The 25,192-nt window shown below is 37.1% G+C and overlaps 2 protein-coding genes across 2 annotated transcripts; one reads left to right on the forward strand and one right to left on the reverse strand.

Annotated features, from left to right (window-relative positions):
* Positions 1-11,597: 11,597 nt before the first annotated feature.
* LOC110094236 (lysine-specific histone demethylase 1 homolog 1) lies at positions 11,598-14,395 on the forward strand. The gene has a single exon (XM_020819420.2). It carries the CDS (start codon positions 11,682-11,684, stop codon positions 14,040-14,042), a length of 2,361 nt encoding a protein of 786 aa, XP_020675079.1. The 5' UTR covers positions 11,598-11,681; the 3' UTR covers positions 14,043-14,395.
* Positions 14,396-15,984: 1,589 nt separating this feature from the next.
* On the reverse strand, positions 15,985-17,268 carry LOC110094222 (uncharacterized mitochondrial protein AtMg00810-like). The gene has a single exon (XM_020819401.1). The coding sequence runs from the start codon at positions 17,266-17,268 to the stop codon at positions 15,985-15,987; it is 1,284 nt and encodes a 427-aa protein (XP_020675060.1).
* Positions 17,269-25,192: the final 7,924 nt, after the last annotated feature.

The raw sequence follows: 25,192 nt of genomic DNA on the forward strand, positions 1-25,192 counted from the left end.
CGTGCTTTTACTCTTTACCACGCGGCCTGACCACCCGATTCGGACCAGAACCCGGTATTGCTATGTTCGGGTATTGCTCGGTATTGTTATGTATTGATCGGTATTGCAAGGTATTGTTTGGCAATAACGAAAAATACCGCTCTGTCAATATCAATACCAAGCAATACCTAGCCAAGCAATACCTAGCAAAACTGGGGTATGGCTCGGTAATGCTCGGTATTGCTAGGTATTGGTCTTGACATAATAGTATTTATCGTTATTGTCGAACAATATCGAGCAATACCTAGCTAGCAATATCCGGTCTGCACAAATAAGCCAATACATAGCAATCCCGGGACCGGTCCGGGTCAGGTCGTCGGGCCGCGCGGTAAAAAGTAAGAGCACGTGACATCATTTTACTGTTATCCGAACGTAGTGCTACGTCAGAATATCAATCCTAATAAAAATTCCTAAGGATTGCCAATATTAATCTTTATACTATTAATTTGCATCCAATTTGGAATAAATAGCGCTCTAATCATAGTGCAATAGTTGAAAAATGATTTGAGAATAGTAATTGATTGAGCTCGACTGCTCATCATACCAAAAAAAAAACATAGGATAACTACTTCGACAAGAAGCATAATAGACATGATTGATATAATTGCCGTAATAGAAAAAATAAAATTATCAATTTTATGTGATTCATTTTTTATTGCTTAGGAAAAATTGTCTCGAGAGTTCTTATTATATTTATTATTGATATTATTATGTCTTTTTATGATCAATTTATGGTTATCTTTAATTTGACTACTATACATATGAATATGATTTATCTTTAATGTCATTTTTTATTGCTTAGGAAAAACACCTTTATAAATTTAATAAAATTATTATCTTAAGAATATAGATGTAAGAATTGAGGAAGAAGATCAATGTATTATTCTCTTAATTTCTTTGTTAGTCATATGAAAATATAGTGGATTACGATCAATATGAAAAATAGATGATATAATGTCGGTGTTGATATCCAAACAACTTCAACGTAGAATTGAGGATAATGAATAATGTGTTGGCAAAATCCTAATAACAAGAGAAAGACACAAGTACAACAAAAAATGTTTCTACCGCCATAATGAAGGGCATTTTAAAAGAAATTGTCCATATTTGTTAAAGAAGAAAGAAGCTAAACCCAAAGATGATGCCAATGTAACTAAGCAAAAAATGTTTCTACCGCTCAGAGACGACCATCCATTGGCAGAGTAAGCCACAAAGCAACCAACCAAAGTAAAGGAATGAGCCAAACAAACCACCAACGTTGCCAGCTCGAGGCCAACCCAAGGTTGCAGGAATGCCTCATCATAGTCCGCCATCAAACGAAAACCACACAAGCACAACCAAAATCGCTATTTTTTCTTCGATTTTTTTTAGACATTTTTCCAGCACTAGTAGAAATAGTTTGATCATAAAATTGACCTGCCTTTGAATTGAGTTTAACATGAGGATCTTGGAACTCAATTTCATTCTCATCAAAGTCATCGTTGGACACATTTACCCAATCTGAATGATCCACACAGGATTTACTCACTGAGGCGCAAAGGCGCCCAGATGGGCTTTTAACTCCGCATTGGACACAACCTAAATAGGAATGTCAACAACAGTTGTTGGCAAAACCAAGTTAACAGAAGGACAAATAACATCCACACAAAGCGTCCTTTCCTGAACAAACGAAACCTTAGCACCCTTAATTTCCATAGAATCAAAATTACCAGCCGCCTCTACAGGAGTAGAGATTAAAACCACACGATCAGCATGACCCAAAACATCAAAAGAGATTGGAGCCGGAGAAACATGCATCACCGAATCAGAAAAAAAAATACTTCATCTTCTTCAACATTAGGGGGAGATGGAGTTGGGGTAGGAAAATGATTAAACAAGCAAGGGATATGGCTCATGTCACCCGCAGCATTAGAATCCATGCCCCCACATTATCCAAAATGAAACCAGCAGCTTCCTTACACCCACTAGACCCAACACAGATAATACAAGAATCTCTATAAACATCCACTATAGGAAACTAATCTATTACCGGCAGAATTTTCTGGCGGAAATTGATCATTTACCGACGATTTTTGAATTTACAGGCAGTTTTCGGCTACAAAAAAATCCACCAGTAAAACCCGCGTAGGAAAATAAATTCCAGCGGAATTACACCGCCAGAAAAAAAAATGCACATGACAACTCGTCTGGCGGCAGCAGTCTGGCAGCCGTCCTGGCGATAGCAACCCATCCCGGCAAACCCCGGCAAGTGCGCCCGTGTGAGCCCCGCCAACCGCGCGCCCTAGACCTGGTCCGTGTGCGCCCGCGGCTCCCACCGTGCCAGTCCCGACCCGTGTGCGCCCATGTGTGCGTCATCCTGCCAACACCCGCTCCCGCCGCGCCAGACCCGGCCAGTGTGTACCAACTGCGCCAGCCTGCTAACGCCCTGCGTATGCCCGCTCCTGCGCAGGCTACGAGTTTCGAACCTGGGTGGGTTGGGGAAAATTTCACACCCCCAACCAAATTGCTAAACATGTAAATGTATTATTAATGTCAAATTATTTTATTTAAACTATATTTTGACAAAAAAATTAAATTATTAAAATAAAATTAAATAAACTAAGTAATTTAAGTAAAAAAGTAAAAAAAATTAAAAATAAATTTAAATTTAAATAATAATTTTTAATTTAAATCCTTATGCTTAAATTAAGGAAAAAATTAATATTATTTTTAATAATTTTTTTAAATCATTTAAATAGAAAAAATGTTAAGCAATTTAATAAAAATTTTAAAATTATGCCAGAAAACTGGAAAAGTCGCTGGAAAATTTCGTGGGAAATAAGTCATCGGAAAGCCACCGGAAAGCCGCCGAAAAATTAATAGTCGGAAAGTCGCCGAAAAATTCTGTTGTTAATGGGTGATTTTTCTGTACTGATCAGCATCAATAACATTTATTTTATCCGAAACAACAAGACCCTCAACTAAAGTTCCAGGAATAACCTCACAACCAATAGTCCCTAGGACCGAAGTATCCACTGGACTTGGATCCTCCCCAACCTTTTCCTCTTTAACAGCCAAAGAAGAAACTCCCAAAGCATGATGGTTAACATTCCCAGCCGGAAGAAAATTTAAATTAGACAATGGTGCCAAAGCACACTAACCCCTAAGATGACCAAGATGCTTACAAGACTTGCAGAAATCAAGAAAAACCTCTATTTACACCTTTTGGACTCATACACCTTAGGCCCAAGCCAAATTTGAGACAAAAAAGTTTTAGTAATATCCAGCTCCACTAATACACGCACAAGAGATGGCCTAGATCCTACATAAGTGGCAGTATCAACCTTCAAGGGTCTACTGAACATAGAACCCAAAGGGTGTAGGATACGGGGAGAGTAAAGATGAGGTCTCAGATTAGGAAAGGAAACTAAAATCAATATGACTGGATATTCACAACATATATCCAGGAGTGGAGACCATTTAGTAAGCTTCATGAAACAGTTATTCACAAGATAGCAACGATGGCAAAACATACAACTATAGTCTAGGTCATTAGATAGTTTAATTAGAACATGCGTCCGATCAAGCACTGTTACAGAGAAATCGGAATTAAGTTTTAGAGCGAAAATTTTTTTACAAATAGCATACAAAGACGGACGTCGCGTAGGAAATTGTTTAGTTAGATTCTTGAGTAGCCTCTTATGCTACCATTAATAGCTTCTTTAGAATTCTTTTGTGTGGCTATTGTGCTGCCATTAAAAGTTTATAAATAGTCATTGTAGTTTGTAATAAATAGAAAAACTATTAGCAATAAATATGTTTTGTTTTCAGCTCTCTCCCTCTCCTATTCTCTCCCAATCTCAAGAAGCTCAAGAGGAAGAGCTTTTATTCTCTCTAAAAGAAGATCCTACATATAATGCTGTAAAATTTAATTGTATCTTACAAAGCAGTTATAACTTCTTCCAAAAAACAACAATACTGCAAGTGAAGAAAACTAATTTCTCAAGGAGCATTACTGCTTCTAAGAGGGAGAGAACAAAGTACTTAAAATAAAGGAGCAATGGTCTCTTTAAATAAAAAAAAAAAGAAATGAAAGGAGATAGGGATGAACACATTACCATGAATGAGCAACATTTGAATCAAGATGTTCGACAATATTAAAATTTTATTTGATACAACTTTTTTACTGTTTTGTTTTTCATATCATAATCAAAAATTTTATTTGGCCAATATTTTTTCATTACTTTCAAAAAATCTTTTAAAAAAGTTTTTTTTTTCTAAGCAATTTTACACAATCACTTTCATAAAACACTATATATATTCCTTTCAAATGGATGCTAGAAAAGTGCAAGCCTCTAATAAAATAGAGAAAAAAGAATTCAAACTCTCTTCAATTTTCAAGATCATTTTATGATCAAGAAAAAGACAAAAAAATATTATTTTTATAAAAGTCAGAAGATAATTATTTTATATTATAAAAAAAACACTCAAATTTATTCATTCATTATTTTAACAAAAAAATTAGATAAAATCATAAATTTTATAAAATTTAATATTTTCTTAGCACAATAATCCTATATATTTTGCTTTAGGATCTCATATAATTTTTTTAAAAAATTCTCATGTTGAGAATCACTCAGATTTTATATTGCCTTAAATTCAAAAACAAATAAAATAATTTAGAATTTTTTTCACCTTATTTAAAATTTAATTAAAATATTTCTAACCAAAGTTTTTTTTTTTTCTCTGCATCATTGCCATCCACTTCTTTAGCCAATTGTCAACCTTCTCCTGCACACCCTGAATCCTACCTAAGCCACCCACCTGATCATAAATTCTCATTTTGTTGCAGCCATTGCTCCTTGGCCTTGAGATGGACCTCCATTACTTTGACCTTTAAATCATTTTGTTGACAGTGATATGCCAACAATCTCTTCTATTATAAAAATATATTTCTCTATTTCATTTTATTACAATTTCTTATTTAAAAACATTGTTGTGGTAAATGTTAATATGCAAAACAAATGTAATTGTCTTGCAATTCATACAAATTAAATAAATTGCATTTTCGTTTGATATAATCGGTTATATCGGATAAGAATAAAGCTTTGTGTATTGTTTTCAATTGTAATCCTTTTTTATAAAGTAATTAAAGACAAAGGTTGAGAATGAAATTATTTTCAATGAAAAATTAATATTATATATGCAATTATGTATAATTTGGAAGTAAATTTTATGTTAAGACAGCTTTAAAAGAAAAAATAATAATGCAATATTTCTTATATATGGTAATATATTTAAATTGTCTTTTTTTTTAGAGAAAACTCAGGGCCTACGTGTTCATTAAAATAAAAATTGCAGGTCCTTAAAGAACCACAAAGCTCTCTAAAAATATAATCTTTAAAGAAAAACCTACGATCTAGTAGTACTGCATAATACAATATATCAAAAATAAAAGACAATCATAAGAGGCTCAAAAGGGGGCAACTCGCTACAATAACAAAACCTGCAATCATCAAAATCCATGGACGAAAAGACACCTAACTAGATGTCTCCACCTGTAGATGATGAAAAACCAAGGAAGAAGCAAAATGTGCCACAAACATTGCACCATTTTTTGGCAGTGCAAGACAAACCCCCACCAAGTTGCAACACGCTAGCAATCAATAGAATGGATTTGCAACAAAAAAAAACGAGCAAAGGAAAGAACCAACACATGCAACAACCAAGCGGACTAACCACGCCACCGACCGAGAACCAAAAACCAAAGACTCTATACGCACAAAAAGAAGAGAAACGAAGAGAGAAAAGCCCAAAACAGATAGACAATGCAAATAATTAAAAAATTGCTTCTTATTTGATTTATGTTTCGCACGTTTTCCACCACCATGAGAAAAGATTTTATGAATAATACGACTCACATTCAAATTATACAACTCATGAAAATCATCCTCCAGCTCAACCAATTCATCCCCAACATTCCCGGTTATGTAACAATTAAAGTGAAACTTAGGGTATATTTGGAAAACTTTTTTTCATTGCTTCTTTTTTTTTTAAGCTCAAAATTACAGTTTCTTTGGAACATTACTTTTTTGCTTCTCTTTAGAAATTTTTATGATAAAAAGTTAGTTTTTGCAACCAAATCTATGGTTTATTTGAGACTTCTGCAATATTTTGTAAGGTCATTGTTAAGTTATTATGGCAAAAAAATTTTCTTGAAAGCTGCATGCAGTAAATATTATAACTATATTATCTTAAAAAAAATCAAATAATTGACTTCTTAATGCTATCATATATGAGTAACTCTAATTATAATAAGCATCTTTTTTAATATTTATTTATTCTTTTTAACTGAAGAAAAATATTTAGTTTTATAAAATTTTCCTTGCATTAAGCTTTTCCAATTGGAGTGCTGACAGTCAATATTCATTATTTTACTTGCGAAATGTCCTTCTTTTTCCAGTTTATTAATTTTGCTCCTCTAAATATAAGCTTCTATAGGTCTCGTGCATTTAGTTAATATTGGGTTAATTTATTATTAGCTATTTTTTTAATAACGTGTACTTCGTTATTTGTCATGGTTTTCTCCTTCAGTTCTAACTAAAATTTAGTTAAAAAGAGTTTTAACTTTTTTAAATTTATTTTAAAAGTAGTATCATATATGAATAATTAATTAATTTTTATATTTTAAGTTAGTCTCTGTGAAATTTGATTGTGTCGATCAATCGGGTTGTATTATTTCGACGGACCTCAACTTAGTTTGTCTTGCTTATTGGCAAGTTGCGGCGGTCTTTCCCTTGCTTGAGAACTTTGTCACTGATTTTTTTTTTTTTTTGCACACCCCAGCGTTGTGTACCCGAGAGCGCTATATGTACCTAAGTAGTCCAGCAATGTGTACTTGAGCACTCTGGCACTGTATAGTTTGATAGGAGAAAAGACTGAGAGCCATAATTATAAGCTTCATATTTGGATTAGAATTCAAATTCTCATGAGAGTATATGTTGCATCCAATAAAGTTAAATTTTAATGATAACATAAAACTCTCGATTATACGTGGAATAACATTGATGCACATCATTTAAATTTTTATTAAAGAAATCCATTGGATGCCCTTCATGCTCAAGGATTCCATCAATACCAACTCTAGAAGCATTTCAAGATAGTGGTTTTATCTACCCAAATGATCTTATATGGTTTTGGATGAGGCTATGAGGTGAGCTTCATCCTAATCAAAGTGAAGGCATCTATAACTTTCATGTAGCTACCACTATCAATAGTTAGTTTACAAGTATTTTCTCCACTCTTAAAAGAAGTATGAAAATTTGACACACTTCAGTTCATATTTGCTTGTGGGTTGTCAATACACAATGCATATCAATAGTTAGTTTACAAGTATTTTCTCCACTCTTAAAAGAAGTATGAAAATTTGACACACTTCAGTTCATATTTTCTCCACTCTTAAGTGCAAGTTCCGTTGATGGAAAGTACTTGCATAATAGCTATTATTTTCACATGTAAAATAAGTGACACTAGAGGCCGTAGAGCTAGATATTCTAGGTGGAGCCTTTCAATAGACCTGTCAATTTCGGGTCACGGGTCGGGTTCGGGTCGAACCCGAAACTGACCCAGCACTATTCGGGTTCTGGTCGACCCAACCTATTTTTTTAAAACGGATCGATTTTCTGGACCCGAATCCGACCTGCTTCGAGTTCGGGTCAACCCGACCCGACCCGCGAATACAACAACGCCTGCAACGACGGGTTGGCAGGAAAACTGGGTCGACGGCCGGCAGCAGTAGAAGCCGGCGAAAGCAGCCTATGACACGAACTCGATGCCGACGAAAGTAGCCCGAGGCGCGCAACGCGACACTCGAGCGGGACGTAAGCTTGGGATGCATGCGGCGATGCTGTCCTCGGGATGCGACTCGTGACGCGACGCACCAACGCGGCCGGGAAGCCAGGGCAAGCGAGGCAGCTGGGGCAGGCGGGCAGGGCCAGCCAGAACCTCATTCCGGGTATTTCAAGTCATTCCCGGGTCAACCCAAATCCGACCCAATTTTATAAACAGGTTGGTTTTCCAGACCCGAACCCGACCCGCTTCAGGTTCGTGTCAACCCAAACCTAAAATTTTCTGGTCGGATTTTTAGGTCGAGTCCAATATTGACATGTCTACCTTTCAGTCAGGATCATTGGGCCCTTTAGGAGCTAATGAGGTGCAACACATTAGATGTTGTTTGAAACTACTTTCAGATGGATGAAAATTTGAAATACATCCTCTCAAGAAAATACTTAATATTTCATGATGGATATCAATTCATAAGCCATGTCAAAATTTAAAGTTTGTAATACGATGATCCTCTCTCACATTACAATGAGTCATAAGCTTATCAAAGCATATTAAATACTCGATTGATCATTGTCAGAGTATGGTCATCTTATCCATTAAATGGTTATGAAAACTCAAGGGCTTATAATTAACTTTGTTTTTCAATCTCTTTTATTTCATCTAGTGAACCAATAAATGATTGTTATGAATGTTGGATTTTTTATATAAGATTAATACAATATGTCTTGACATGACCAGTTAATTTCATACAAGCAAAATTATATTGTTGCTCTTCAAATATAAACATAAAGGGGCAATATTCCTTTCATCCAATGAAGCAATAAATGGTTGTTCCGGATGTTGGATTTTTCATAAATGTATATATGAGATTGAATTATGTGATATTGAATAGTTTTGATATGAAAAAAAAAAATTGTTGGGACTAAAGGGCAATATTCCTTTAAGATTCTATTTATGATCGAGAATCTAAATTTGAAAACATGCCTATTTAGAGTCAAAGGGGCTAGAATCCCTCAAGATATTGTCTAAAAGAGGAGAAAATTACATTGAGAGTCTTGAATTACTAAAATCCTATGAACTTCCATCTCATATTAGATAAATCTATGATATTAACTATTATGTAATATGAATTTCAATTTAATTAACTGCTCAATATTATTATTTGAATCTTTAGATAATTGATATGTTCTAATTAATTTTCTTAGCATAGTGAATTATTATAATGATGTTAAATATTATAAAAATATTTAATGAAAGAAATAATTTTAGAAATTTAGATCAATGTTTGTCTCCTTCTGAGCTGTTGTAACTCACCATAGTATTGCATTGCATTTTTAAGATCTAGAAAAGGGAAGGAGTCTATTGATTAGCAGTTCAAGAATTGATTTAAGTCTATATAAGTATTTCTTTATTTTGATTTTTTTTGCCATCATGACTAGCTTTGATTTTATTTTGCTATGTTATCTATAATTTACCTATATATTGTAGTGTAGATCCTTTATATAGATTTTGATGAAATGAAAGAGATTTTATGGAATAGTTTATCTTCAATACTCTTGATGTTTTAGTAGTTCTTTATTCTCTTTTTGTTTTAAATGTATATTGGAAGAGAATATAAAATATTTTTAAAATAAGATCTTGGGATTTACCTATCCCAACTCAACATGATAGGATCTGTTCTATTAAGTTAGGTTATGACAAGATCAGTTTTGACTCTCTGAAAGATATCATCATCAGGTTCTCGATATATATTGTGGGACAACATAATATTGACCCATATTAGATAAAGGCCCCTCATAATGTCAAGGGTAGTATTCACAAGGGCATAATAATCTCATCCTAGTTGTCATCCCACACAATAAGGTGGACAAAGGAATATACCATTCTTCTTATGATAATCATTAAAGTTATTCAAATGATTTAAACCATAAAGATGATATTGGGGCCACATGAGATATGGATAGGCGGTAGGAGGGGGAGGAAGAGGAAAGGGATCAATGGGGTGAACCTCTTATTCCTTAGTTTGTTGTTCAAGAACTAGATCAATCCTATTTTGAGAGGTGCTGATATACCAACCTAGCTTTTGTTCTAACACCACAAACTATCTTTATATTTTATTATATGTTTGTTGGAGTATTATAATGAGCTCTTCTATTTTCTCTAAAAAGTATGCATAAGAATCATCACGTCATGTGATCAGGTTGATGAAAATCAAGTACTCAAACATTAAATATGGATACAAATGATAAAGATATGGTTGACAGATTGGGAGCTATCTAGAAAACAAAAAGTGCAAAATTTGTAGTGCAATAGATTTTCTTGGGATAATATGCAATTATAAATAGATTGAAGACACAATATAGTTTCAAATAAAGTTTAAAGTGTCATTAAGCACACCATTTTGTGTCATCAACTATAATAGATGGAGAAGAAGAATAGCAAGTTTTTATGTTATTCATTTTTATAAGCTATGTCTATGATATAATAGGGAGGGTGAAGTCTAGTATATAAGAAAAATAGTATGTTATATAGAAAAATTCTACCTCACCCATCAAGAATAACCTAAAAAGCAAGAGATGAAGGAAGGGGATATGAGCATACTCCTTTATATAAGTTAAATTTTAACCATTATGAATAGTCTTATACACAGTCCTAGCCTATGGGATTTTATAAGGGGATTGTGGATTTCCCAATGGCTACTCCAAAGACTGTTGCAACCATCTAAGAGCAACATGTGGTCTTTTATGTCCTTCAGCACTGATTGGTCTTGAGTACATGTTTCACCTATAGGTTAAAACATGGTAAAATGTGCTTCGACGAGCTCAATGGTTGGCGTTGATTTGTTAAAGGTGGTCAAAAACAAATAGAATGTTATCAACTAGGCTCATCAGCCAAGGAGTTGAGGGTATTAAGGCGCTAAACAAGTAGTGGGGGAGCAGGGAGTCATTATTGAGGAGATAAACACAGCCAAATTGGGATATATTTGAAATCGTATATGCAACCAATTTTGTCAATACTAAAACTAAATGAAATAAATAATTCAACCATCCTAGGGTTCATTTATAAGGTATTAAGGGGTAGCTTTGATTGTTTGACCAAAGGGTGATTTTTTTAGAGAATGGGGAGGAAAGGTAAAGTGTCAACTAGGAGCTAAAGATGTTGGCAAGAAAGTTTGAGACATCAACCAGGGTTTTGGCACCATCCAATGAACAATGGTATGGTGAGTTGAAGGGAGAATGTTGAGGCGTACTGAGGGACAACGACAAAGATGATACCGAGTCATCGTGTTATCAACTAAGAGGTTTGATTGGTTAATCAATTCTGTGCAAAAATTCTAGGAAAAGGGATGTGTGGTCATGTCTGGACGCCAATATGATAGTCGTTAGCTAAATGATTCACATGCACAAGCATACTGATGTGTTCCGGTGGTTGGCTTCGAATACTTAATGAGATCTAATATGAGCCTAAGATGCTCAAATTGGTTTGGAAGATAAAATTGGTCTAAGTAATAACTTATATATTGGACATCAATTAAGATTTATAATTGGTTATCATTATTATGACTTAGAAATAATGTAAAAAGATAGATGTTACAAAATCAAATGTTATAAAAATATTATATATATATATATATACTATATTTAATAATAAATAAATTTCTTTTTTTACAAATTAAATTAAAATAAATTCATGTCAATTTCTACTTTAAAAAACTGCCTCTTATTTATCAAAGGATTAAGCCTAAATCACCCTAAAACCTTTCTTCACCGCTTCATCGAATTTTGGCGCAGCGTCTGAGGTCCCACCGGCGAACATCCATGGAAAATGACTCCGATCCTACCCTCACTGGAGACCCTTCACAACCTAGCCCTCTACCTAACGCCGCCGGTGAACCTCCAACATCACCGTTGCTGAAGCGCCGTCGCCGCAAGAAGTTGTTCCCAGGGATGATTCCTTCCCACGCCCTTCGGCAACATTCCTCCCGTTCAAGCGGCGGCGTCGTTTACAACGAGAAGAACATGGACGACCTTTTCCAAGAGCAGATCGCCGACGACGATCTCCCCTCCGCTTCCTCCTCCTCCCGTTCCCGACGTATCCCCTCGTCCTCGTCCTCCCGCCTTGCCCGCGACCTTGACGTCGAGGCTCAAATAGCGATCTCCGTCGGTTTTCCGGTTGATTCTCTAATTGAGGAGGAGATCGAGTCTAACGTCATCCCAATCATCGGAGGTGCATCCCAGGCTAACTATATCATCGTCCGAAACCACATCGTAGCTCGCTGGCGAACGAATCCCTCCGTCTGGCTCTCCGAAGAAGCAGCCGCCACCGCAATCCGCTCCGAACACCATCAGCTCGTCACTGCCGCACATTCTTTCCTCCGCCGATACTCTTACATTAATTTTGGTATTGTCCGCAATCCTCCTCCTCTGCCTTCTTCCGCTTCATTTCCCTCCGTAATTATCGTTGGTGCCGGTTTCGCCGGCCTCGGTGCTGCCCGCCACCTAATCTCGCTAGGTTTCAAGGTTATCGTTCTCGAGGGCCGTCTCCGCCCCGGTGGTCGTGTCCTCACCAGAAAGATGCATGGCGCTGGTGTCGTCGCCGCCGCCGACCTTGGGGGTAGTGTCCTCACTGGCATCAACGGAAATCCCCTCGGTGTGCTCGCGCGCCAACTTGGCCTCCCACTTCACAAGGTCCGCGATAAGTGCCCGCTTTACCTCCCAGACGGTCGGCCTGTTGATCGCGCGGTCGATTCTAGAATCGAAGTTGCATTCAATCAACTGCTTGAGAAGGTCTGCAAGCTCCGGCAGGCTATCATGGATGAATTGAAGTCTGTTGATGTCTCTCTAGGTGAAGCCCTTGAGGCCTTCCGCCGGGTTTACGGCGTTGCTGAGCCGCCGGAGGAGCGAATGCTTCTGAATTGGCATCTTGCCAACCTTGAATATGCCAATGCTGCTCTTCTCTCTGACCTTTCCTTGGCCTTCTGGGACCAGGATGACCCTTATGAGATGGGCGGTGATCACTGCTTCATTCCTGGTGGCAATGGCCACTTTATACGTTCTCTCGCAGAGGGCATTCCAATATTTTACGGCAAAACTGTAAACAGAATTCAATATGGTTGTGATGGAGTCATGGTTTATGCTGATGGGCAGACCTTTCGTGGTGATATGGCCCTCTGCACTGTATCACTAGGAGTTCTTAAAAAGGGGGTTATTGAGTTTGTGCCCCCTCTTCCACCACAGAAACAGGAAGCCATTGATAGATTAGGCTTCGGGTTACTGAATAAAGTGGCAATGTTGTTTCCCTATGATTTTTGGGGTGGCTCAATCGACACCTTCGGACATTTGACAGGAGATTCCTGTCAAAGAGGAGAATTTTTTCTCTTCTATAGCTATTCTTCAGTCTCCGGCGGACCTCTTCTAGTTGCTCTTGTTGCAGGTGAATCAGCCATTACTTTTGAGAAAGCTCCTCCAACTGAACCAGTCGAAAGAGCTCTCAGTATTCTTCGAGGTATATTCGCTCCCAAGGGAATTCAGGTTCCTGATCCATTACAGGTTGTTTGCACTCGTTGGGGAGCAGATAAGTTCACATATGGATCATATTCTTATGTGGCTGTTGGGTCATCTGGTGATGATTATGATATTTTGGCAGAGAGCATTGGCAATGGCAGGGTGTTCTTCGCTGGAGAGGCAACAAACAGGAGGTATCCTGCTACAATGCATGGAGCTCTCCTCAGTGGCTTCAGAGAGGCAGCTAACATATCTACGGCAGCTGCGAAATCCAAGCTGCAGGTGGTGGATAAAGCCAATGTGGAGCAAGCCATGGATTTGGATAATTTGTTCAAGTCTCCTGACCTATCTTTTGGTAGTTTTTCAGCTCTCCATGATCCAACTCCAGGGAATTCTGATTCCATTTCATTGGTACGAGTGGGAATTGGTGAGAGAAAGCAGGGATCAGGTTTGCTTTTTCTCTACGGCTTGATTTCAAAAAAACAAGTTTTAGAGCTTGCTGGGATAGATGGAGATGAGCAGCGATTGAATCTACTGTACCGTAGCTTTGGCACAAAACTGGTTGGGAGAAACGGATTGGGCAGTCAAGGAGAAGCTCTTATATCACGTATAAAAGCTTCTAAAAGTTCCAGCAAAACTAAGATTGGATTAATGAATGGAACCCATCATTCTTAACCCTGCAAAATTATTTGTGTTAGATTTGCATTTTCACAATTCATTTCTTCAAGAGGTCTGTGGGAATAAGAGTTCTCCTTTTTTTTTTTCAGTCGGTTGAATTCAATTAGAGGACTGAAACAGCTAGTGCCATCAATTGTTCCTGCGAACTTAGGTAAAATTGGCTGACCCTAGAGCTCTTTCCTGTAATAATATTGCTCAGATGAGTTGCCTTGTATATTAATGGGTGTAAGACATAGACTTCTCTTTATTGCTTAGATATTTATCTTGTAGGGGCTAATGTATTGTTATTCATATTGAGAGAGCACAGTTTGTTCTAATTTTTAATGTAATGAGAGCATTTTTTATATCAATTGATCAGGAAGAGATAACTAGTTTTGTGTTTGAATATTCTTGCTGGAAGATGCATAATATCATACTAAACCCTATATTACTCTCCCAATATTGAGAAATTATTACGTGCGGACTCCAATCGAAAGGGTTACGTCGTCTGTGTACACAGTGTATGTATTATACGTACACTGTATATAAGATTGTACACAAGCTATCTACAGGACATGACCTATTTTAGTTGGAGTCCGAATGCAGGCTACATCTTATGTCTGGACTCTGCAGGTAAGGATTTCTCATTCTCGCCATTACTTACATTCTTTCACTTGATTCGGTGAGAAAAAGGCAAATATGTCTTTTTAATTTCATACCTTCGGGCATTGAAGTTTAAATTCTCCTATTTATTTTTAACTCTCAAAATTTACTATTTAGGCCCATGATGGTTAAATTTTAAATGACAAAAATACCATCTTCTTCATCATGCATCCTATAACTTCTATCAAAAGTGCTTCACTTGCAGATCAAGATGAGTTACGTATCATATCGTAAATTTTTGTTTATGCTATTTCATAATCACTTGTAATTAACTTACCAAATTTGATATTATAGTTCTTTAAATAGGAATGCTTCTGCGTTGCTTGTGTCAAACATAAATTGGATACAGGCTTCATTTTGGTATAGCTTGTGGCCACTATTTTTTTGTTGATTTTAAAAATAATTTGAACTAGAAAATTATTTTAGAAAACAGCAAAAAAGTTATTCCACACGATGCCTAAGACTAAGGCTTCATTTGGGACGGCTTTTTTGCCGCTTCTTAAAACAGTTTTTCAGTACAAAAAAATTATTTTAAGAAGTAGTAAGAAAGCTGTCCCAAATGAAGCCTAATATTTCATTTGAGATAACTTTCTTGCTGCTTTATAAAATAATTTTTTAATACAACAACAACAACAACAACAACAACAACATCAAGCCTTTATCCCACTACGTGGGGTCGGCTACATGAATCCTTTGTCTCCATTGTGTCCTATTAAAAGTCAAATTCTCGTTTAAATCTAATAAAGAAAGGTCATTCCTAATATTTTCTAACCAAGTCTTTTTAGGTCTACCCCTACCTTTCTTAACATAAATCAAATCTAATACCTCTACTCGCCTAACTGGTTCATCGCAATAATGCTTATATATAGTGTTTAAAAACTTAAATGTAGCATGTATAAGTTTACACATAGTGTGTACAAATTATGTGTATATTATGTTTAAACTTATATATGATGTGCATAATCCTTATACATAGCGTGTATAAACTTGTACATAATGTGCATAAACTTGTTCATAGTTTGTAAAATCTTTATACATAGCATGTATAAACTTGTACATAGTCTGTATAATGCTTGTACATAGCATATGTATAATGTTTGAATAAATTTGTAGAAACTATGTATAATGCTTATAAATAGTGTGTATAATGCTTGTAAATAGTGTATATAATGCTTGTATGTAAAATGTATAAACTTGTACATAATGTGTATAATTAGGCGGTAGAGGATACAGTTGTAAATTACAATGGGTACAAGATAAGCTAACTAATGTATATACGCTAACATCCTCCCGCAAACTAAGCATTCAGGCTTTGAATGGTTAGTTTGGATCGTAGAATGTTGAATCGTGTTGGTGTGAAAGCCTTGGTAAAGATGTCTGCTACTTGCTCTGCAGAAGGTATGTGATGTATGATGATGTTCTTGGCGGCAATGTGTTGTCGTATAAACTGATAATCAATCTCTATGTGCTTTGTCCGGGCATGAAAAACTGGGTTCTTTGCTATGGCAATTACCGAAACATTATCACAATGGATTGGAGTCGGAGACTGTTGGGTAAGTTTGAGCTCAGTTGCTAGACGTCTAAGCCAAATAACGTCCGAGGAAGCTGCGGATAGAGCCCTGTACTCAGCCTCCGTTGAAGATTTAGCCACAGTAACCTGTTTCTTGACGGACCATGAAATTAGATTGGGTCCGAGGAAAGTGCAAAAACCTGAGATAGATTTTCGATCTGTACAATCCGACGCCCAGTCGGCGTCTGTAAAAGTTTGAAGTTGTAGATTCCCAGAGGTGATAGGTAGGCCGAGATTGACAGAACCTTTGATGTAGCGAAGCAATCTGGTGAGATTTTTGTAGTCTTGATTCGTTGGGTTGGACATGTGTTGACAGACTCGATTCATCGCATATGCAATATCCGGTCGTGTGATTGATAGATATTGTAGAGAATCTGCAATACAACGATAGAGAGAGGGATTAGAGAATTGTGTGATATCAGAAATAATTTGCTTGGGAGTAGGTGTGACGGGCGTGGGAGCTGCTCTGCAGTCCTCAAATCCTGCTTTGTTTAAGATCTTCCGAGCATAGTGTTCTTGCGTGAGTAGGATGCCGTTGTCTGTTTTCCGAATTTGTATGCCAAGGAATAAGGAAATCTCCCCGAGTTGTTTGAGAGCAAAGTTGGAGTGAAGGAATAAGGAAATCTCCCCGAGTTGGAGCAATTCTTGAATTGTGGATTGATCGTTTCCTGTCACTAAAATATCATCAACATAGATGAGTAAATAGAGTTGAATTTGAGATTTAGTGAGAATAAGTAAAGAAGGGTCGGATTTGCTGAATTGGAAGCCACGGTCTTGTAGGAAAGTTGTAAGCTTTTGATACCACTGCCTAGGAGCTTGTTTGAGACCATAGAGGGATTTGTGTAATTTGCATACGGCATTGGGTGATTCTTTGTCTACGAAGCCTTGCGGTTGGCACATGTAGATATTGTCGGGTAAATCGCCGTGTAGAAAAGCATTGGAGACATCAAGTTGTAAGACCGGCCATGTACGATTGACTGCCAATGCAAGAAGCATGCGTATGGTAGGCATCTTTGCTACGGGGCTAAAGGTTTCGCTATAGTTTTCCCCGTAGCGTTGCTCATATCCTAAAGCTACTAGTCGAGCCTTGTATCGTTCGATTTGACCGTTGGGTAGAGTTTTTGTTCGGAATGTCCATTTGCATCCAACTATTCGTTTGTTGGCTGGAGCTGGAACAAGTGTCTAGGTCTTTTGCTGCTGTAGAGCATTAAACTCAGCTTCCATAGCCATCTGCCAGTGTTTCTGCGAGCTTGCCTGTTTGTAGGTGAGAGGGGTGGAGTGATCGGTGGGTTCGCTCAAGAGAGAGTAGTGTGGATTTGGTTTAATAATGCCTGATTTGGAGCGCGTTTGCATGTGGTGAGCTGGGCGTGTGATTGGTTTGGCTGGGAGAGGAACGAGATTAGGATTGTGAGTTATAATGTCATTAGTGATAGTAGGCTCGGGTGGGTTGTCTGGGGTAGTGGTAGTAGTAGTGGTGGGAGTCTGTTGAACGGGTAAAGCAGACGTTGGAACAAGAAGTAGGGGTGGAGTGTGTTGCAGAGTTATTGTGGAAGTGTGCTGATTGCTTGAGGTTTGTGATTGATAGGGAAAAACGGTTTCTTGAAAGACCACATGTCGTGATATTAGAATCTTTCCAGTGGCAAGGTTGTAACATCTGTAGCCTTTGTGGGTTGGAGAGTATCCAAGAAACACGTTGTTGTTGGATCTTGGAGAGAATTTGTCCTGACTGTATGGTTGAGTCCATGGATGGCATAGGCAGCCAAATACTTTAAGGTGATCATACGTGGGATCTTTGCTGTAAAGACATTTGTATGGTGTTTGAAGATTTTAAGTTGTAGACGGAAGACGGTTGATGAGGTATGTAGCCGTTGAGATGACTTCAGGCCAGAAGTTGGCTGGCATGTTGGAAGAATGAAACAGAGTTCGGGTAAGCTCCAATATATGCCGGTGCTTGCGTTCAGATGTCCCGTTCTGTTCCGGTGTGTGTGGACAGGAGAGTCTTTGTTGAATTCCTTGTTCTTGAAGAAATGTCTTGAATTGAATACTTGTAAATTCGCCTCCTCCGTTTGATTGTAGCTGTTTGGGAACACGACCAAATTGAGTTTTAATTAGATTGCATAGTATTTTAAATTTAGACAAGGTTTCTTGTTTTGTATGCATGAAATAAATCCATGTAAATCGAGTGCAATCGTCTAAGAAAATGACATAATAATGAAATCCGGCAGTAGATATGATTAGGGCCGGACCCCATACGTCTGTATGAATTAAGTCAAACAGAGAAGAGGAGATAGAATTTCTTTTATTAAATTGGAGCTTGTGGCTCTTTGCTACAATGCAAGAAGTACAAGAGAAGTTCTTATAAGGCATATGAATCGTTGGAACATTATTCGCTAGACTAGCTAGAATCCGATTGTTGGGATGTCCTAATCTTGCGTGCCATAACAAAGAGGTAGACACGTTGGTGATGAGAGCTTCATGGTGGCCGGCTGTTCTGGTGCTGATGTGATATAGGCCGTTAAGAAAACGACCACGTAGAAGCAGGCGATGATCCTGAGAATCATTCATTTCAAAACCATTAGCGTCAAAAGTGATTGAAATAGAGTTGTCATCCGTTAGTTTAGAAACATAAAGCAAGTTATGTGTGAGAGACGGAACGTGAAGGAGATTGCATAAGCGTAGCTTACGAGGTGTGTCTGGTAGCGGGAGGAGTCCTTGCCCGGAGTGATGAATGGGCATGGAGGATCCGTTCGCTACCGAGACAGCATCAGTACCGTAGTAGTTTTGTGGATGTTGAATGTTACTGTTATCCGGAGTAAGATGTGTAGATGCTCCTGTATCGAGAACCCAATCTTGCGTCATTGGTCCGGCTGGTTGGGCGAGCATGGCGCGCTGAGGAGATGTGGTGGTCGGCGCGTACTTAAAATTACAGCGATGCCAACAATTGATCGCAAGATGGCCAATCTTGCCACAAATTTGGCAGGTGGGACGGTTGTTGTCGTTGTTGCTTGCGGGACTGGAATTCAGTGGTTGAGACGTTTGATTTGAACTTTGATTCTTGGTATTCTTGGGAGGTCGACGTTGGGACCGACCTCTGTATTGATTGTAGGAAGTGGCATACAGTGCTGAGGGATCTATGGCCGGTTCTTTGAGTAGTTCTTGGTTCACATGTATCTCTTCACTACAGAGGAGTGAGTAGAGAGAGTCGAGGTCGGCCGGTAGAGGGGAGGAGCGGATGAACGTCTTGAAGGAGTTGTAGGAAGCGGGTAGACCATTGAGTATGTAAAGTATAATGTCCTCAGGGTCGATCTTTGAACCGGAGGCTGCTATGTTATCCACGATGGTCTTGACTTGAGTGAGATACTGCTGCATCGTCAAATTTTTCATTTGGATGTGGTGCAGCTCGTTCTTGAGTTGCATAACTCGCGAGCGGCTGGCCGGCTGTAGGCGACGTTCGAGCGTCGTCCAGATATCTTTAGCTGTGGATGCTGTGATCACATATGGGAGTATGCTGGGTGAAATAGTTGAGAACAATGCAGAGATTAACGTGCTGTCTATAAGCATCCAGGTGCCATGGCTCGGAGAAGTAGTATCTTGCGGTGGCTGAGTTGCTCTGGTGAGGTATCCGGCGTATCCGGTGGCTGTAAATTGTTGGAGGATTTGAATTCTCCAAATCGGGTAGTTGTCTGTGGTAAGAGGGCGAGGAAGAAGAGTTTTGATGTTTGAGACAAGAAATTTTAGAGGGACGGGAATTGTGGGTTCATTCGCGGTGGTTCCGGCGAGATTGGTGGAGGTGGGTGGGAGAGAAGAAGTTGATTCTTGATCCCCTATCAAATGGCTCTTGATACCATGTGAGAGCAATCAAGAACTGGAAGAAAGAAGAAAACAGAGAGAAGAGCTGCTGGAGAGGCAGAGAGAATAAAATGGAAAGAATAATTTCATTAACCGAAAACAATGTACAGGGTCCTTAATATAGGCGGTAGAGGATACAGTTGTAAATTACAATGGGTACAAGATAAGCTAACTAATGTATATACGCTAACATTAGCGACCTTAAAATTGATTGATATTAGGATCATTAGATTCATCTCATCAAACTGCTTAATTTGCCTATAAGCATGCAAAATTTTGGAGAATGTCCAAATCTTCGATCAATGTCGTGAAATTTTAAACTGTATTTGAAGTACTTGATTTGTACTCATTTGTATTCAAATTACATATGCTGTAAGTTTGTTAAAATCATAATTCCGGTGATTCTAAATTTCATTCTAAAAATTTTTAATATCAACAATACATCAATATTTGTGTCAATCAAATAAAATTTGTGGATACTTATTAACTATAAATATCTTAATTAATTTTTTTTAGTAGAAATATGAATAAAGGACGAATTAGTCAAATATATTATTCAAATTTTAAATGCATGTGTCATATAATATTAAAAAAGTGGTGATAAGAAATACAACTAAAAAGGGGATTAGTGTGGAGATTGAAAAGCGATATGTTTGGTGGAAATCACCAAAATTAAAAAGGGGATTAGCTTTTGATTGTTAGTGTTAATCACACTCATACTCGAAATTGACGTAAGTTGTTTAGAAAGGTGGCCCCCATCTTTATATGTGCTTATCTAACTAATCCATTATTTCTTGATAAAAATAGTCTACCAAATCATCATTAGACTCTAATTAGAACTATTTTTAACTATATGAAAAGTGTTTAATATAATTTATTTATTTTTTAATGAGATTGACCACAAAAATTGTGAGACTATGTAAAACAACTGATGATTAATAATTCGGTATTGTTTTAGCTTCTAAAGTGGAGTATTACATATTGATTCTATCTTTGTGATTAAAAGTTTACAAATATTTTGTGTTAGTAGGGTGTCCTCCTAATTTGATTAACAATATTTAGATTATTAAGTAACATGTGTCACTATAAGAATTATAAATTTTGACGAAAATTTTTGAAGCATTTGCAAATCGAAATAGATGTATGATCTTTTTTTTTTTTTTTAACAAAGACTATATTGAATATGATATTTAAATATTGTTCGATTTCAAATCTAGGATTCTTTTATTATCTCATTTCATTATTGAAATATCATTAAAAAAATATCTTGATCGGGCATGAATCTCAAGGAAAAAATTAAGTTGGAAACTTCAAAAATTAAATCTAGGATCATATGAACTCCGATTTTAGCAAACTTACAATCGAACTGATTGTCTAAGAAATATGAAACCAACGGCACCAAATTCGACTCAATCTGAGCCCAAATGGGTCCGAATCGAAGACCCGAAGCGTTGTTGGAAGGTTGAAACCACAATTTGGATTACCAAAAGGTTTCAAAACATGACATGCTTATAGTAGAATTGAACAGGTCGACGAGACGAATCTAACGAGCCCAAGATCGCCAAATTCCGATATCATTAAGATCTTCAAATGTCTGACGAATGATCCACGATCAAGGGATTCAATATCGACCGTCCATCCAAACCACTCCACATTTGCCCTTGATCCTCCCTCTATTTATGGGTCATGCCATCCTCAACAAACTATAAATAACCCCTCATTTCTCTTAAGAGGGGACCCAAAGACGAAGCAAGAATGAAGAAGGAGAAGAAGAATAGAAGAGAAGAAGAGGAAGGAAGAAACTCCTCCTCGACCACTAGCAGAGTTCCGCCCGACTTTCAAGTAACGCCGAAGTTCCGTCTGACTTTCAAGTGACGTCGGAGTCCCGCCAAACTTTCAAGTGACGTCGGAGTTCTGTTCGACTCTCAAGTGATGTCGGAGTTCCGCCCAACTTTCAAGTGATGCTAAAACTCTGCCCGATTTCCAAGTGACGCCGAAATTCTGTCTGATCTCCATGTGACTCTTGAGTTTTACACGAATACCTTTTAAAACTGGAGTTCTCCCCGGCCGCCGACTGACGTCGGACTTCTACCCAATGTCGGACCTCCGCTCGTCGCCAGTTTTCTACCTGACGCCTTCCTTCTGACCTCCGTCGTCAGACAACGACCTTACCGACCTCCGTCGCCTGTCTACTATGGTCCTTTCGACTTATGTTGCCTATCAACTACGATCCTTCAGACCAAACGAACATCTCAACAGTGACTCTTTAAATTGTATTCCCACCATGTACTTCATATAATGTACACTAAGCCAAGGCCTTCCCCCTAAGAAAGAGCCTCATTTATAATCGACTGCAAAAATTATAGTTGATTCATTCAAATTGGGCTAAGCCCCGTGATTTTTCCCATTTTTCAGGGGTTTTCTACGTAAAAAACTTAGTGCTTCATAAATGCTTCACCCTCTCTCTTATTTGATTGCATGTTGGATTTTCGTACAAAATTAATACGTTAAATTTTTTATTTCTCTACTGCCGTGAATACTCCTTGAGGATGAGCAAAATAGGATTGTGAAATACATAATTTTATGTGCATAATAAAAATATTAATTTTTTTCTTAGAAAATAGGCAACTGTATTTTTTGAAGATGAGTAAAATTGCTAAAATGTTTATTCATCTAAGAAAAAAAAAATATCAGATTGGGCAATTGCCCATCCTCAGCTATTTATGATTTTGCCCTTGATTGTAAGAGTAATTTAATCTGTCGATTATATTTTATGAATACGGAAATAATAAAAATATTTGTCCAATTATGTATATTAAAAAGCATAAAGAAATATAAACATTTATGAATTGTTTACAAAGCGCGAAAAAATATAAAAACAAAACTATTATAGCTCAAGACATTAGTAATCTTACTGGCACTGATGAAATATTCAACGAGAATGTGAAAGAACAATTTGGTTTTTACACAAAAACCAAAATATATTATATATAAAAGGTCTAGTTGAAATAATGTGAAACCATTTCACACAATCGGTCAACCAGTTAGGCAAAAGCATAATGAGGGGCAAGTTGCCGTTAGTCGCACTCAAAGACCTGGGCCCTATTAGGTCAGAATCACGATCAAGTAATCAACCAAGGCGCGTTTTTTTAACAAGTCAATGGATATTTGATATAAAACGCTGAAAATTTGGTCCATGTGTGAAGGGGCATATCAAGCACCCAGAAATAGGGGTGTCAATTTTTGACACGACCCGAAACGTGACTTGAACTTGACCTGGAAAAATTCGGGTTAGGGTCAACCTGAAACGGGTCGGGTTCGGGTTCAAAAAATCAACTCGTTTTAAAAATTGGGTCGGGTTCGGGTTGACCCAGCAACCCGAAATTGACCCGAAAATAGCCCGAAAATGACACGAAACTCCTATTTGACCCGGAAACCCGAGATTGACCCGTTTTTTACCCCCATTTTGACCCGAAAATCGAAGATTGACCCAATTTTGACCCGAAAAACTAATAATTTTAGGTCAACTTCGGGTCATTCATGTCGGGTCAGGTTGACCCGAATAGTGTCGGGTCAATTCCGGGTTCGACCCAAACCCGACCAGTTGACCTGAATTGACACCCCTACTCAGAAAGCATATTTGAAAACTCATACATGTCAATGAAGACTTCGTTTTGGGATGACTTTAACTTTTAGTACAAAATTATTTTAAGAAGTAATAAAAAAGTCATCTCAAACGAAGTTGAAGTCTGACACAATTTTCTTACAACTTTTTAAAGCAGTTTCATAATAAAAAAATTTCTAGTACAAGAAATTTTTTATTAAGAAGCCGCTTTAGAAAATAATAAGGAAGCTATTCCAAACGAAGCATAGGAGAGCAAATGTCCTCCAAAGTTGATACTCTTATAGTGAAAAATGAGTGTTTTTGATGAAATGTATCCAACAAATTTATGATCACTAAATTTAGAAGTGATTAAGACATCAAGATATTCAAATAATATCATATTATTAGGTGGATAATTCAAATCATCTTATGAAGTGTCATGGTTCAAGAAAAAAATGATCAGGAATCTCTCTCCAAGAATATATGAATAGATCATATCTCCAAACATTCAAGGAGGAATTTTAATGGAGAGAATTCTCTAAGTTAAAAAATCCTGAGAGTTATGTCTACCGCCTTATAATAATGATTGTCGACCAAACCAACACTCAATATAATCACTACTGCATTCCATCCCTGAATCAACATCAACACTAATTGTTGCCCCTACTTAAAACTAATCATCAATTGCTGATGTTGCTAAAGCTAGACATTGATCATCAATCAATATTGATGTTGCAAGTCTTCTCAATTATTTTATCTATAATCCTATAAGAAGAATGATCAAATCAAATTATTCAATTTTTTTGAACATTTAATGTTCTTTATCGATCATTATCCAACGCTTACCCAAATAGTGTCATGTGACATCTATAAGTCATTATTATCATTTGTAAGACTTCTTGGTTATTTGATACCCTATTCTTTAAGAACAATAATTGAGATAATCATTTGACATTGCCCTTCCTCTGATATACCTCATCAATTGTCACTTAACATATGACAATATTGAGTATGTCATCCATCTGATAAAATTTTTTATGATTATCATATTGCCCTTTTTATAAGAACAAAAGTAGAGTTAGATAGCTTAATGCCGCCAAAACTTTCACATTCTACATTGATTGTTACACAACACACACCATAAAAATATGTATGATGTCTATCAGCCACCAACATCTAATATAATATTTCTTAGTTGTATGATCTCCTCTTTTACAAGAAGAACAACTGAGTTAGATTAACTAACAACTCTCAACCTATGATGTTCTTTGCAGACCATCATTTATTATTTGATGCCCACAATAGTACAATGTCTAACATTATCAACAATTGATGTCATATGCAATCTTTGTAATTTTTACACCCCCTACTAAAAAAAGAATGATTGAGTTAGATCATCCAACATCTATCATTTCTCATTGATCACACTTTTATGCATATCAAATATTAACGCTTAAAATAAATCTCCCACTAATGACTAGA

This window comes from Dendrobium catenatum, unplaced genomic scaffold, assembly GCF_001605985.2.
Source record: "Dendrobium catenatum unplaced genomic scaffold, ASM160598v2 fragScaff_scaffold_85, whole genome shotgun sequence".
In the NCBI taxonomy this organism is placed as follows: Eukaryota; Viridiplantae; Streptophyta; class Magnoliopsida; order Asparagales; family Orchidaceae; genus Dendrobium; species Dendrobium catenatum.

Bases quoted from the DNA above. Each gene is read 5' to 3' on its own strand.
- LOC110094236 (XM_020819420.2), top strand. From the start codon at position 11,682: ATGGAAAATGACTCCGATCCTACCCTCACTGGAGACCCTTCACAACCT.
- LOC110094222 (XM_020819401.1), bottom strand. From the start codon at position 17,268: ATGCCTACCATACGCATGCTTCTTGCATTGGCAGTCAATCGTACATGG.